At 44.8% G+C, this 13,684-nt stretch overlaps 1 protein-coding gene across 1 annotated transcript in view; it reads right to left on the bottom strand.

The window, feature by feature from the left end:
* The window catches only part of FBN1 (fibrillin 1), a 161,760-nt gene extending 148,555 nt beyond the window's left edge, over positions 1 to 13,205 (bottom strand). Inside the window, exons 1-2 of the mRNA XM_064456363.1 lie at positions 13,049 to 13,205; positions 12,574 to 12,847 (exon numbers count right to left, since the gene is read on the bottom strand). Of these exons, the coding sequence (XP_064312433.1) occupies positions 12,574 to 12,743 (170 nt within the window). The 5' untranslated portion in view covers positions 12,744 to 12,847; positions 13,049 to 13,205. The remainder of the gene's footprint in view (positions 1 to 12,573; positions 12,848 to 13,048) is intronic.
* Positions 13,206 to 13,684: the final 479 nt, after the last annotated feature.

Genomic DNA, 13,684 nt, shown 5'->3' with positions numbered 1-13,684 from the left:
CTGACAAAGTGATGTTTAGGTACCCTGTCAAATTTCAGTCTCAGCAAATACATGGCTTTGGGGACCATCTGGTCCAAGTTAAGAGTCAGGAGCAGAGTTTTGTGCCATGGGGAAACCTGATTTATAAAATCTGTTTCCAAAATGGGGCTCTGGAATACCTAGATGTGCCAGCAACCATGAAGTCAGAGACTCTAGGAGCCTTGAGGCTGTCCACAGGATAGGCTAAACTGTACACCCAAGAAGCAGCGACTTGGATGCCGCGTGCTTAGCTTAACAAAAAAGTCATCAAACTGTACTTCCATGGAACAGTTTGAGCCTGACAAGTGCATTTTCCAGTGGAACACTTTTTCATCAGAAAGCTGCTGTCTAGCTTATAAAAGAAACCTATATTAAAGTCTGAAGGCTACTTCTTTGAGAGGGAATGTTCTTTACTTTTGCCTATTTGTAAAACGTCTTTAAAAAGACTTAATTTTGAAGGTTAAATTAATTTATATTTATGAGGTGATCAGACACTATAGCAATAAATCCCCATAAATAAACAAACAAACTGTTCAAGGGAATAACAATTTACCTCATAAAATCATGGAAACCATCAATCAAATTGTAAAGGCTCTATCAGGGTACTTTAAACAGTTTACCCACTGTTGTGTTTAATAGAGCATACATTCCTGCGGATATTATAGGCTATGAATACTAAAGAAGCATTTTATATTCTCATAAAACTGTTTTCCTGAACAGCACTACAAACAGAGTTCAGTTATAAAACCTGATTTGTAATGGTAAAATAAGCAAAAATGCATTTATACAGCCCAAGCCACCTGTGGTGCCCACAGCACCTTCTTTTCACTCCAAAGCCCAGAGGAGGGAGAGAGCATCTCTGGAACAAAGCAGTTCTCACTGCAATTTAAAAAAGACAAGTGCTTCACTTTATTTTAGAGTCACTTATGAACTTGTAAAGTATAAAAGGATTTCTGTAATGGTATGGTGCTGAGAGACAGTAGGACTGATGCCCAGAGTTTCATCAAAGATGTCCAAAATAAACAAGAAATTATGTCTTTGATTAATGATATGTAAGTACAAATTCAGTAGTGAAATGCGCTGAATAATTATCAAAAGACATTAGTCATCAACTAGAAGAGTCTTAGAACAGCAAAGAGAAAGAAGTTCATCTGGAAATTCTGCTAACTAACGCTTGAGAATGGTAGGTCTGGCTGATGGCATCCCTGTGTACCAAACTAGAAGATACTCTTCTTCAGGAACTACTGCTGGGAACTTCCATTCTTAAGATGAAGCAAAGCTTTGTCTGCCCTTTCCACCCATGTGGGGATGGAGCTCGGGCAGGACTGCAGCATCAGCTCCTTCAGACAAACACACATGGTCCTGCCCCAGGTCAGCACTGTGCTACCCCCAAGCTGTAGCTGCAGCACAGCCTGTGTCTGTCACGCGTTCTCAAATAAACGGTCTCCTTCCTCCATGGGGCAACACTGACATCACCTCACAGAAAGGACCAACTGGGTCCATCCCTCCCTTGCTACTCCTGCTCCCAATGCTCTTTTTCAGCAAGCATGAATGGCTGCCTGGGTCTCCCAAATCACATGCAATCACCCAGCAACTGGGGGTGGATTTGTGGAGCAGGCACACCAATGTAAAATGATGGCAAGCAAATCATGCTAAGCTTGGCAGAGCCTTCTTATCAGATATAACCAGGCAGCGAGGGTACATGACAGCCAGAGAAGTGAGGGAGGTGTTCAAAAGCCCTGTGTGAAACCAGCAGTGGGGAACACCACCCAGCAGCAACAGTGGGGGCACCTCCAGCATTGTGGCTGTCCTCTCCAGGGCCCCGGCAGAGACACAGCCAAAGCCCCATGCTGCAGCCTGCCCAGGGGCTGTGCTCGTTTCTGTACATCCCCACTCTGCCCTGCCTGTGACGCTCAAGGAAATTACAGCCCTCTCCTGAAGAAAGCGTTGCCCATCTGCAGCTCCCATGGGAGGAAGATTTCTGGCATTGCGGTGAGCAAAGCTTCAGGCGGAAATTTTGTCAGCAGCACTGCCATGCACCGGCCAATGCTGGCATAACCCAGGCTGAATCAAACCCAAAGCGTGGGTCTCAAATAAATTAGACAGAGACCAGACAGAGCGGGCGGAAAGTGGCTGAGAGAGTAAGAGAGGCAGCTGATCACCAGTTACAGCTGAGCTGAGATGCAGGGATACCAGGGAGAGTTTCTAATCGCTCCCTCAACTCACTTTTCCTCTCCCTAGGAAAACACACAGTCATTCCTCCTTGCAAGAAAATGTTCAGTGAAGAGCTTGTATTAACTGTTTGCCTGCAGCAGCTAGCATATGATTAACATAATGTAGGGACCCAATTTTTCTGGCAGAAGAGGTACAATTTAAAGCACCATCATCAGCCAACAGTTATTTTTAGAGAAGCCTTTGCTTGTTTTATTTCTTATGTGGGTAACACTGGTACCTGCTAAAACTGTACCCAGAATTACTTGCTGATCATTTCCACACAGAATTGGTGTGGTGCTTCCATGCTTGCACTGGGAAATAAAATGAATCACAAACTGCACCTGAAAAAAAAGGTAGTCTGGTCTTAAAAATACGGTTGTCTACATCTGAGTATAACCAATGTACCAAGGACAAGTAGCTCAGGCTCCAGAATGTGAACAGGAATAGCTTTTACTAGTCATTTTCCAGAGATGCATAGTCAGATCTACACCTTTTGCTGTAAAACAGCTTATGTACCTTCCTAAACTCCTCAGCACCTCAGAGTGAACCAGGGAAGCACAGAGAGGCCCAGCTCTGCTGACTCCACTGGAGCTTTACTCAGCTTTCCCACTGAATCAAGGATTTCCATTGTTAGAGATACTCCAAACCTGAGTGGACATGGCCACGAGCAACCCAATTTCAGTTTGCCCTCCTCTGAGCAGCAGTTGGACCACCTGGCCCTCCAAAGTCCCTCCCCACCTCAATGACAAGAAGCCAGGTACTTGGCGCACTAATTAGAGGCTGATACAGAAACCATCTCCTTTTGCTATGCTGGAACCTACCCCCTCCTCCAAGGAGCAGCATGCAAAGCAGAACCAGGAAGGGAAGGTCCGGCTAGCAGCAGCTAACAGCTACAGCACATGATGGGCAGCCTTCCCAAGCCTCCTGCCACCCTGACACACACCACTCCACACATGAGGGACCAGCCAAGCAGCCTGGTTATCCTTTGACCTCACCACTTCCAGTGACCACATCCACAAACAGAGAAACTCAACTATGTGGTGGGATAGAGCAAAAAAACACAGACACAGGCCTGCATTTAACATGCATAAGCCTCGTTTCCAGGTAGCCAAATACTTTAAACTGGAATTGCTTCTCTGTTGTTTAGCTAAATATTAGAAAACAGGACAGGTTTAGTCACTGTGCTCTTTGTCATCATTCAGTGAAGATTATTAAGAGGACTCTTGAAGCTACTTATTTCAATTGTATAAAAGGAAAATTTAGGAAACAATGCTAGACTCTGGGAGCAAACACAAAATTCAGCTTCTATTATCCTATACAGGATAAGCATGCATTTTTAAGCAAAATACGATCCTTTGTATGTAAAAAATGTATCTGATGTACTAATTTTTACCATGCAGTAAGTGAGCCTGGATGTTTGTGCCATGCAGAGAGCCTAATATGATAACTATTTCTCACTCTGACAGTAAGGACACCGCTGTCCCAGAATCCTGGCTCAGTTCAACTGAAAAAATAACATGCTGAGAAGCTCTACGGGTATCTTTGGCTCCAGCCTATGTGCAAGTCAAGAGTTCAAAATGACATGCAAGTTTCCTGCAGCAACACTGAACACTTTTCTCACCCTAACCTCCATCACACTGTGACAGCTAAACACAGCAATCCAACAGCAGCATTTGACATTAAGTGAATTCTTCCGCACTTGCTCTGAAAATCTACCTGTGTCTTTTGCAGGGACAGACTCATCTAACCTGACAGCCAGGCACTGTCCTCATTCATAGCCACAGACAGATACAATACTGACATGGATTCCCTCTTTGCTCCACTTGAGAATGTCAATGGGTCCAGTTCAACACCCAATCTACATAGCTGTATAAGACATGTAAAGTACAAGTATGTGACCACAAAAAACTACCTGCTGGGCCAGACAAGCACAGTTGGTAAAACAGGAGGGATCCAGCAGGTATTTTCTTAAATTTTTTTTTTTTAAAAAAGGGTCCATTCAGGGTACAAGAAATCATAGCGTTTCTACCCTGGTACCACTAAATAGCATCCCATGGCAAACAGATATAACTGTGGACTAGGACAATGCTTAGCTCTCCAGATGTCATTTCCATCAGGGGAACCAAGAGAGACCAGGTTACACCTCATGCACCACTGCCCACACTCACCATGTACCTGCTAATGGCTACTGATGGAGGTAGACCTCTAACAATCTCCCAAGAGAAAGGACACGGGCAAGCTCAGGACCTCTGCTAGCCCACTGAGCTGCGCCACAGTGCAAGGACTGGCATGGGGCACCCTGGCCAGGCAAGCCCCAAGGCTAGTCAGCCCCTTGCCGCGGCTTTCCTAGAGGCTGCAAGATGAGGTGGTGCTACTAACCATCCCCACCGTGGAGCAAATGCAAGCATATAGGAAGAGAGTCTCATAAACCTCACACTTATCAGTGAACACCCTTCGGTGTTAAGCAATGCCATTAATTTGTGTTTCAAAGTGCTCTTCCTTAGGCTACTGGAAGATTTATTTTAGGTAAGATAGCAACGTTTCTCCTCCTCCCTTCACAACACACTGTATCCTACCCTCTGCCTCTCTCCTTGCTGGTATAGTGATACTGTGTTTTCAAAGGCCAGTTAACTGCACATCTGCCATAACACAACAAGAAAACCCGGTTGATATGGATCCCACTGTTCTAGCTCACCTTGTTCCTAGCAGCCACTGGTATTTTATTCTGTATACAGAAAAGAGATGAAGATGAAATATCAGAAGGAAAAACACAGAAGGAGAAAAGAGACAGGAAAAAACATTCCTGAAAGGAAACAAATTTTAGTTGGAAACCTCAGCTGAACATCACTGGATATTCTGATGTCCTCCAGCAAAACATGAGAGAGGGGGAAGCTTGAAAAGAGGATGAAAATTATTAAGACCATAGACAAAAGAACTGTGGCTTTCATTTGGTATTTCTGAGGCTTTAATGGCCATGAATCATTTCATAAAATGAGAAGTAGAAAGGAAAACAACAGATTCTCCAGCAAGTCAACATTCAAAATATTCTTCCAGATAAAAGCTAGAGCTCCTTCATACTTTAGTGAAGATCTATAAGCAAAACCAGAAGGCACAGGTTTTAATTTCACAGGCTACATTTTACCTCCCAGTGTATCTTCTAAAGAAGGGCCCAACTTCACTGAAATGTCACCAAAAAAGCAAATTATTTTTTCTCATGCATCTATCTGCACATGAACTTTAACATGAATGAGGCTGTTCAGTAGGTCTGAAATCCTTAAAAATAAATACATAAATAAAACTGAAGCAAGAAAGTCAGAATAGATGAGAATATAATGAAAGCAGACATCCACAATACAAGACCAAAGAGTTACAAATATATTTTCCGGCACAGTGCAATGGTTAATCAGAAACACTCCAGGCCACAATTGTTTCATTCTACAAAAATATTTACTGAGTCTGGGGAGTAAGACCAAAGTGACACACATGCATCTATATCCTTTCCATCTTTAGGGTTCAGCAGGGAGATGAAGAAAAGGAACAAGATGGAAGGTGATCTTACTACAAAGCGAAAAAGCTAATGATTAATTTCTTATGATTTCCATAGGCACACACACAAACATCCCTAGCTCCTAAAGTCTCGTTCATGTAGATATGGTCCCCTATTAGCCAATGTCTACTACACTTCTTTCAAGAGGAAGTTTTCCTGGCGATCCATGTGAGTAAATAGTTTGGGTCTTGCGTTTTGGGTAGTACTGTTCTAACAATCACAGGCTGCTGAGTCTGGTTTTAAACTACATTTAAAGTGACCCTTGTCAAAACTTGTATTGAAGTTCATGCATAAAACATTCAAGTTTGCAGGATGGAAGATGAATGACAATGAAAAAGACTGTCCTAAGTGAGTAGCACTGCTGAAATATACACACCACAGGAAAGGAAAATAAGCATACAGGAAAACAGAAGCTGCAGTTTTATTCAATAAGGATCACTGTAAATGAAGCTGACAGATGGACCGTCCCAGCCAAACCCTAACCCAGTGATCCTCCCATTGCTCCCAAATAAACTGAGAGCAGCTCTATGCTTACTACAAGTCTGCATCCTCAAGCCCAGTATAGCCCCAAAGGTTCTGTCACAGCAGTGTGAAGCTGCACATCAAGTAGCTTATCCAGGTAACAAAGCAAACATACCCAAACTGAACCTGGTGAACAACTTCTGGAACCACCACTGAACACAAAATGTATCCTGTGCCGGCTAACAACAGGGGAGAAGTCTACTTTTGTAAACCTTAAGTGGGCTCCTGCTTGAAAAAAGTGCAGCTGTGGTTAGCATCCCAGCCACATGCCGGAGGCTGCTTCTGCCTCCTCCAAACAACTCTCTCTGGAAACCTGAAATGCAACCTGCAAATTCCTGTACCCTACTGCAACCAGATGCGCTCTCTGCATGTGCTGTTCTCCCCAACCTTTTATGCCTCCAGTTTCTGAAGACTGAACACGACCTGTGCCTCCTCAATAGAAGTTCAACTAAGCACCAACAAACTGAGGTCAAAAAATCTCCAGAAAGACACAGCCACACAAAAGATTAGACAATTCCATCACATAGCCACGGAAGAAAATTACTTCCTAGAACACCAGGGAAGAAGCAGTGCATGATATACGACATCTCTTATTTCTGAGTAAAAGCTGTAGCATAAATCTGTTTCTAACCTGCCAAGCAATTAAGCCATAGCCACAATCAGCCTTACACAAGACACCTCAGGATGGAGGACAGCAAGGTACCAACCTATGATGCAACACAAAGGGGCAAACCTAATGTGAAATTCTCCATTCACTCTGTACATGAAGTACAAACCCATCACAGGCCATCTGTGACTCATCCTGCAGCATCTGGGTCAGTGTATCAGGCCAGCCTGATATAGCTAAGAGCTATGCAGACCTGAATAATTAATTAATTAACACGGGGTGAAAAGGGAAAGAATGACATTCAATCCTGCCCTCCTGATCTTCAGTGTGTCACCTTGGCTGTGTCTGATTCAAATTTCAGACAGACACATGGCACTTAATTTTCATCCAGCTATAATATAATATGCAAAAAGATCACAGAGGGGAAGACTGGCTAAGCGATTGGTAACAGAATCACATGTGCCTAAGACACCAGTGAAAGGGAGACTACAACAGTACCCACCACAAGTTTTAACCATAGGATGGTTTGGCACACCCAAAATGAATTGAGTCCTAATTCTGCACTACGAACTACACAGGTCCAGAAGTCTATCACCATAAATCATAAACCAGAACTGGGATTAAGGCCATGCCTTTTAAAGAGATGGTGTCTAAATGACAGGATTTGGAAATCTAAGTGGAGAGTACAAGGACTACGTAGGCCTGAAGATTATTTACTTTTTACTGTTTTTCTTCAGGCTGAAGAACAACATGGAACTGTAACAAGAATGTTAGCACAGGAGCTTTGCATTGCTACTGGCTCTGGATAAAGCAATCCAGTGCAGATGATTGTCAGACAGCTTTCATTAAATGCATTTTAAAATTTCACATAGTATCTACACTAGTATATTCTGAAATGTAATTAAAACCTATTGTGGCAGTCAGGGGAAGACATCTATATGATCAGAACTGAAAATAACTTGTTATTCCCTCTTTAAATATTAGCCCTTCAGCAAGTGTTAATAACAGCTATGGCCAGCCTCAGAATAGATTCTGTGCTGCCTTCTTGCTTGGTTCTGTCTGCTTTCCCTAGTCCTCATCCACATATCCTGCCCCCCAGAGAAAGTCACACCTACATCAAATCACATCATACAGTCCTACTGAATGAAAGAAAACATGTACATGAGATACAGTGCAGAGATCTATGAACTCATTCCACTCTAGAACTAGATTTCCAAGCATCATGTAATAAAAAAAAAATAGTATCACAACCATTGGCAAATAAATTCGGAGAGGTGCAGAATCTTAACACTACATGTAGTTGCCAAGGAGTTCAGGTTTTACATTAGGACTCACTGGCATAAAAGTTCTTCATCTTGCATATAGGCTTTACCCTGTAAGGCCTAGAGGACTGGAAGGAGGTCGGCCATGCTGCCTGGAAGCCAGGGGAGTGTGCCAGCACATCAGGTTATTACAGCAACTTACATGCATTTTTAATGAAGATTTTTATTCCCAAGCATTTAGGCTGCCTCCTGCTCACAGGGTGACACTGACAAGGTGTGGCACCAGCAGCTGGCCAGAGGTGTGCAGGCCAAAAGTGGTAAGAAAAATGTTTGAGGTTTTTCTGTATAAACCAATGTTTACCAGTACGGAAAGTCTGCTTTTCTTCAGCAGGCTTTTAGTGGTAAATATTGGTTTAAAACGAAAACCAGAAGCCTTAATTATATAGTTGAATACTGGAATTATGTTATAGATTTATAAGATTTATTTTATTTCAGGGAGCACTGATGCATAAAAAGGATCAAATCCAACTGAGTTTACTCCATTTAGCATATCAGCAAACCTGTGGACTTCATTTGGGATGACCAGAAGAAATTGGTCTAGAAAAACCTCAATCCTTGTTGAACAGCTTTAATCCAAGAGTATTATGAATCATTTTTGGAGCCAGCTATTCTGTTCTTCAATATTGACTATCATTTTAACCTAATAAAAACAAATTAAGTCATTCTTGCACAAATGCTTTTAATTAGTGACTTAATTAGAGTAATGTCAAAATTAATCTATTTTGAAGAAATTTTAGTTCTTTTAAAATTTCTGCTGAGCTATTTGTTAGGCAAATAATTGCTTTCTTTGGCCATTATGCTGAAAAGAGACTGATAAACATGATAAAAATTCCTTAAAATATTATTAAGAACTGACTGATCCTCATTAGAGCTTAAGGTCTTTGCCTAGGATCATCAGAAAATGGAAAATCCTAATTAATTCTAAAATCTTTAAGTACTTCTTGTATTCAGCAAAGTACCAATCAAATCACCAGCAAATTTTTTCTTACTTTATATTCAAATCGTTGAAACATATATAAGTGGTTGACTTCAAGTATACATTGTTTAGAAAGAACTTCCCATTCACAGCCAGTTAGGTAGGTTTTATTTCTTCAGAAGCTGACTCTACATTCTTAGGTGTTTAAAGGGTAGCAGGAAAATGGCTTGATGCCTTAAAATGCAATACATTAATGTTTGTGTTAAAGTTTTGGGGATCCAGAGGATAAAAGTGTCTCAGTAACAGCTTATTATTTTAACTCGCTGAATCCCAATGGATTCTAGCACCATTTCAGTGAATGGAGAATCTAGTTATGTTTTCAAATAATTACTGCCTTCATTCTGATTGCTTTCTGATCACTTGGCACATAAACACCCATTGCCTTAGACCAAACAGATGGCATTACAAGGGCTTCATTGCTAATGCTTCGTAGCTGGACCAATTCAAAGTACATGAGCATGAAGCTTAAAGTCTTAAAATTAGTACATAAGAGGCATTTCCACATAATTTAAAAATACTGAAGTTAAAATATACTTTTAGAATCATGTTATATGTTCGGACAGCTCACTGGCATAAACAATGAGGCAGAGGTCACAAGGACGAAAGCAAACATCTCCTGCAATCAACAGCTTGCAGTAAAAAAAAAAAAGTTAAGTGGGAAAAATAATGAAAATTGAAATGAAAATTGAAACAGATCTTAGGCTTCTTCATTTTAACATACAAGACCTGTATCCACACAGAGGCTAACCTCAATACTTTTAAATGCTTAACGACTTTCAGTAGTCATTATAAATCAAACAGCCAAAAAGACAAAATGTAAAGGGTTTTCTCTAAAAATTTATCCCTATGCTCCTACAATCAGAGCAAGAGTTCACTGCAAAAAGAAAAAGTCTTAGTCAACTACAATAACATGAAAATAAAGTTTCCCAGCATCTGTTATGACTTGTATTACAACTCTCAGATTCCCAAATGTATTTGTACTGATGAGCAAGTTAAAAAAATATGTCTTCTTGTAAAATCATATTTTTAGCATTTTAGTCCTTCAATAAGAATGAATTCTCCAATTCTCCTTGTCTAATGTATATACAGTTCCTGTACGTTCAAAATATGTTTTCCATCTGGCTTTCCAAAGAACTAGTTCCAACCTTGTCTGTTAAAATGACAATCCTTTTTATTCATACTGTACAGTACAGTACCACACCTAAGGAAGTGCTCATGATTTGTAAACTGGAAATCTCCAGCAGGACTCACCCAACAATGAGAAAGATGGCCGTGTGTTAACAACCTCCTCCAGGCAATTTGGGAACTCTACACTCAGCCTCAAATGAGAGTTCACAAAAAACAGTCTAACAAGCAACCAAACTAATAATTTGTTCTGTCTTTACTGTATCTCAGATCATCCAGCAAGTTATTGTATTCTTGTTAAGAACCTGCTTTCCAAGGGCATTCATTCAGATTTGGAATATCCCAAATAATTGAGCAAGACATAAAATACCTAAAATTGATATTGCCATTATCTCTAGATTTGCAGATCACTTAGCAGATAAGTAACTCATGGCAATACACAATAAAGGAAGAATCATTGCAAAGTACGTAATAAATTGAAGGCTATAGTTAAACTTAAGAATCAACTCGTAAGACTAAATACTTACCCAACCCATTTTAGATTCCAAAAATAATTAACACTTGAAATACCATCTCTTGATGCCCTATTATTACTGTCCAAACAGCCCAGTTTTAGAGCAGCTACATTCATCAAAGAAATTTCATCCTCAGCTAACGTGCCTCTAACTCCCACCAAGTCAACACATGTGTGCTAGATGGCATACCGTCCCACTGATCAGAAAATGGTCTTTGTCGGTCTGATATTAACTCGGAGTTCTACAATCAGAAAGTTTATTAAAACATCCTGAAGAATAAAGGCTCTTTCTGATAAATATTTTTCCTTATCATTTTTCATTAGTTGCAATGAGTCCTACAAACTTTGCTATATGTCCTCCTCACCTCCTAGAACAGTTGTCACAGGAAGCACCTACTTTGTCCAACTATTTCTCTTGTGACAAGGTATAAGGAAATGAAATAACAGTTTCTAACCCTACAAAATCAGATCCTTGAAAAACAATACCGGAAGCTTGCATCCATTTTTGCAGCATGGGGACCTAAAAACATAAACCTTTTCCAATCAGGCAAGCATAAAAAAAAGCCAACATTGCAAATCTGAATATAAATTAAAAAGAACTATACAAGTATGAGGCAGTTAGCAAGAAATTAAAGCATATTCATCAAGGCCTCTACAAATAAAGTTGTCATAGCTTCATTTTGAGGAAATCAGGAAAAGAAAGAAAACATCTTGCATCCCCTACCAAAGCATAACTATCTCCATATAATTTTTGCTACAGTTGCCCTCTGCCTGATGAGTGAAAAATCTAGCTGTGGGCTAAAAAGGTGCATCAGAACACCTGAAAAAGGAAACCTCTTTTTGTCTTCCAACATTGCAAGCTTTTGACCCTTACAGCAATCTAAATTTTCAACTGCACACACACGCAATGGCTTTCAGCTGACAATTATTTTTGCATTGAAAAGGTGTTCCATTAGAATTTGGAAAACAGTTTGCCTGGCACAGATTTACTCTTTAAAAACAATCCACTAAGCATGTAGCACAACATTTCATAATGATTTTAAACTCCTGCATGCTTGGGCTCACTCGTACTAGCACTAGATAGCTCTGTTACCAAAAAGCAGTCCCTATTCATTCTTCCCTCCCTGCCATACCCAGGTCACAAAGAATACCACATAAGCAAAGACAGTCCACTTGAGCGCAAGAGAAGATGCACATTGCCAAAGGTTTAAGCTGGCGATGAGAGAGGCCAGCTAACGGAAAGGGTATGCTGTGGTCTCTAGGCCTCATCGCTGTTCTGCTTTATGCAAAGCAGGAGCACGGGGCGCGGGAGGAATGCACAAGCCCGCAGCGTGACTTTATCTATGTCCTTCCCAGAAGCTAAATTAGCAACCTCCGAGCTGCAGAGGCTCACCCTCACCACGTACCACCCACCCAAACGCGAAGCGCGGCAGCAGCACGCAGGGGACCCAGCGCCCTGCCCCGCGGGCTGCCGCGGGGGTCCCGAGAGGGCGGCGGAGCTCCGCGCCCGGTGCCCCGCCGCTACCCCGGGATGCTGCGGGCGACTCCCGGCGCCCCCCGGCCCACCCTGCCCCTCGGCAGGGGCAGACCCGAGGGGGGCTCGGGGAGCCCCACCAGCACCCGCCGCAGAGGAGCAATGGCCACGGATGCGCCCACGCATGTATCAAGACAGCCCCACGCCCGCTCCCCGCACCGCGGCACCCCGGGAGGGGCCGGCCCCGCACCTACCCTTTGAGCGCGTCGTGTCCGCCGCCGCCCTGCCCTCGCCTCTTGGCCCGGCTGGCCCGGCTCTCCTTGGCGCTCACCCCCTCGGCGTGCCCGGCGGCGGCGGCGCCCGCCTGGGACGCCCACAGCACGGCAACTCCCAGGGCGATCCCCAGCAGCCGCCCCCGCCACATCGCGTCCCCCGAGCCCCCGGGCTGCGAGCGGCCGCCGACTCCCCTCCGCCGCCGAAGTCCGCCGGTCCCCGCCGCCCTGCCTCCGACCAGCCTCTCCGGGCGAGCTGCGAGGGCAGAAAAAAAGGGGAGGAAGAGGGTGGAGGGGTGGTTAGGGACCGAGGAAAAGCGGCCGCCCCGCGCCCCCCGCCGCCTGTCCCCGCTCCCCGGCGCCGCCGGCCCCCGGCCAGCCCGGCTCTCGCCCGCCCGCGGGGGATGGCGAGGGGCTGCCCGCTGCCGCCCGGACTCTGTCTTCCCTCCAACAGTACCCGCGGGGGCTCCGGCGCCCGCCGCCACTGCTCCCGGAGCCGCTCCGGGGCTGGAAGCGTCTCCCGGGCACGAAGCCCCCTCCGGCCCCCCAAGCCGGGCACGGCGGCGAGCCGCGGCGGCCGGAGCGCGATGCGCGGCCGGGGGGCGCTGCGGACAGGGACCCCGCGCCCAGCCCGCCCGCCCCGGGAGAAGCCCGCTGCGAGGGGCGCGCACCCGCTGGAGCCGCCGCCGCCGGCTGCCGTTCCCGCTGCTGTTCCAGATGCGGCCGCTGCACCCACCGCTGCTCCAGCTGCGGCTCCAGCTGCCCCCTCCCTCCTCCTCCTTTTTCCCCTCCTCTCTCCCCCCCTCCTCTTCAAGTATCGCCCGCGCACCACTTTCTCGCGAGAGAGAGGTGAATAAAAATGTCCCCCCACCCGCGAACCGCCACCCCGGGGCTCCGGGGGCGATCGGTGGTGCCGGGGCGGCTGCTGCGGCGGGAGGCCCCTTGCGAGACCGCGGACGGTCATCTGCGGCGGGCCGGGGCCGGGGGATGCCCTGCTCTGCCCCGAGGGGCGCCCCGGGAAGGCTGCGGTCCTGCCCGGCCGGGGCTCTGCCGCCTCCCCCGGCTGCGGGGGAAGCCGCGACCAGGCAGCGCT

This window comes from Phalacrocorax carbo, chromosome 7, assembly GCF_963921805.1.
Source record: "Phalacrocorax carbo chromosome 7, bPhaCar2.1, whole genome shotgun sequence".
Lineage (NCBI taxonomy): Eukaryota > Metazoa > Chordata > Aves > Suliformes > Phalacrocoracidae > Phalacrocorax > Phalacrocorax carbo.
The sequence above is the reverse complement of the archived record's forward strand: the minus strand, read 5'-3'. Positions and strand labels throughout refer to the sequence as shown.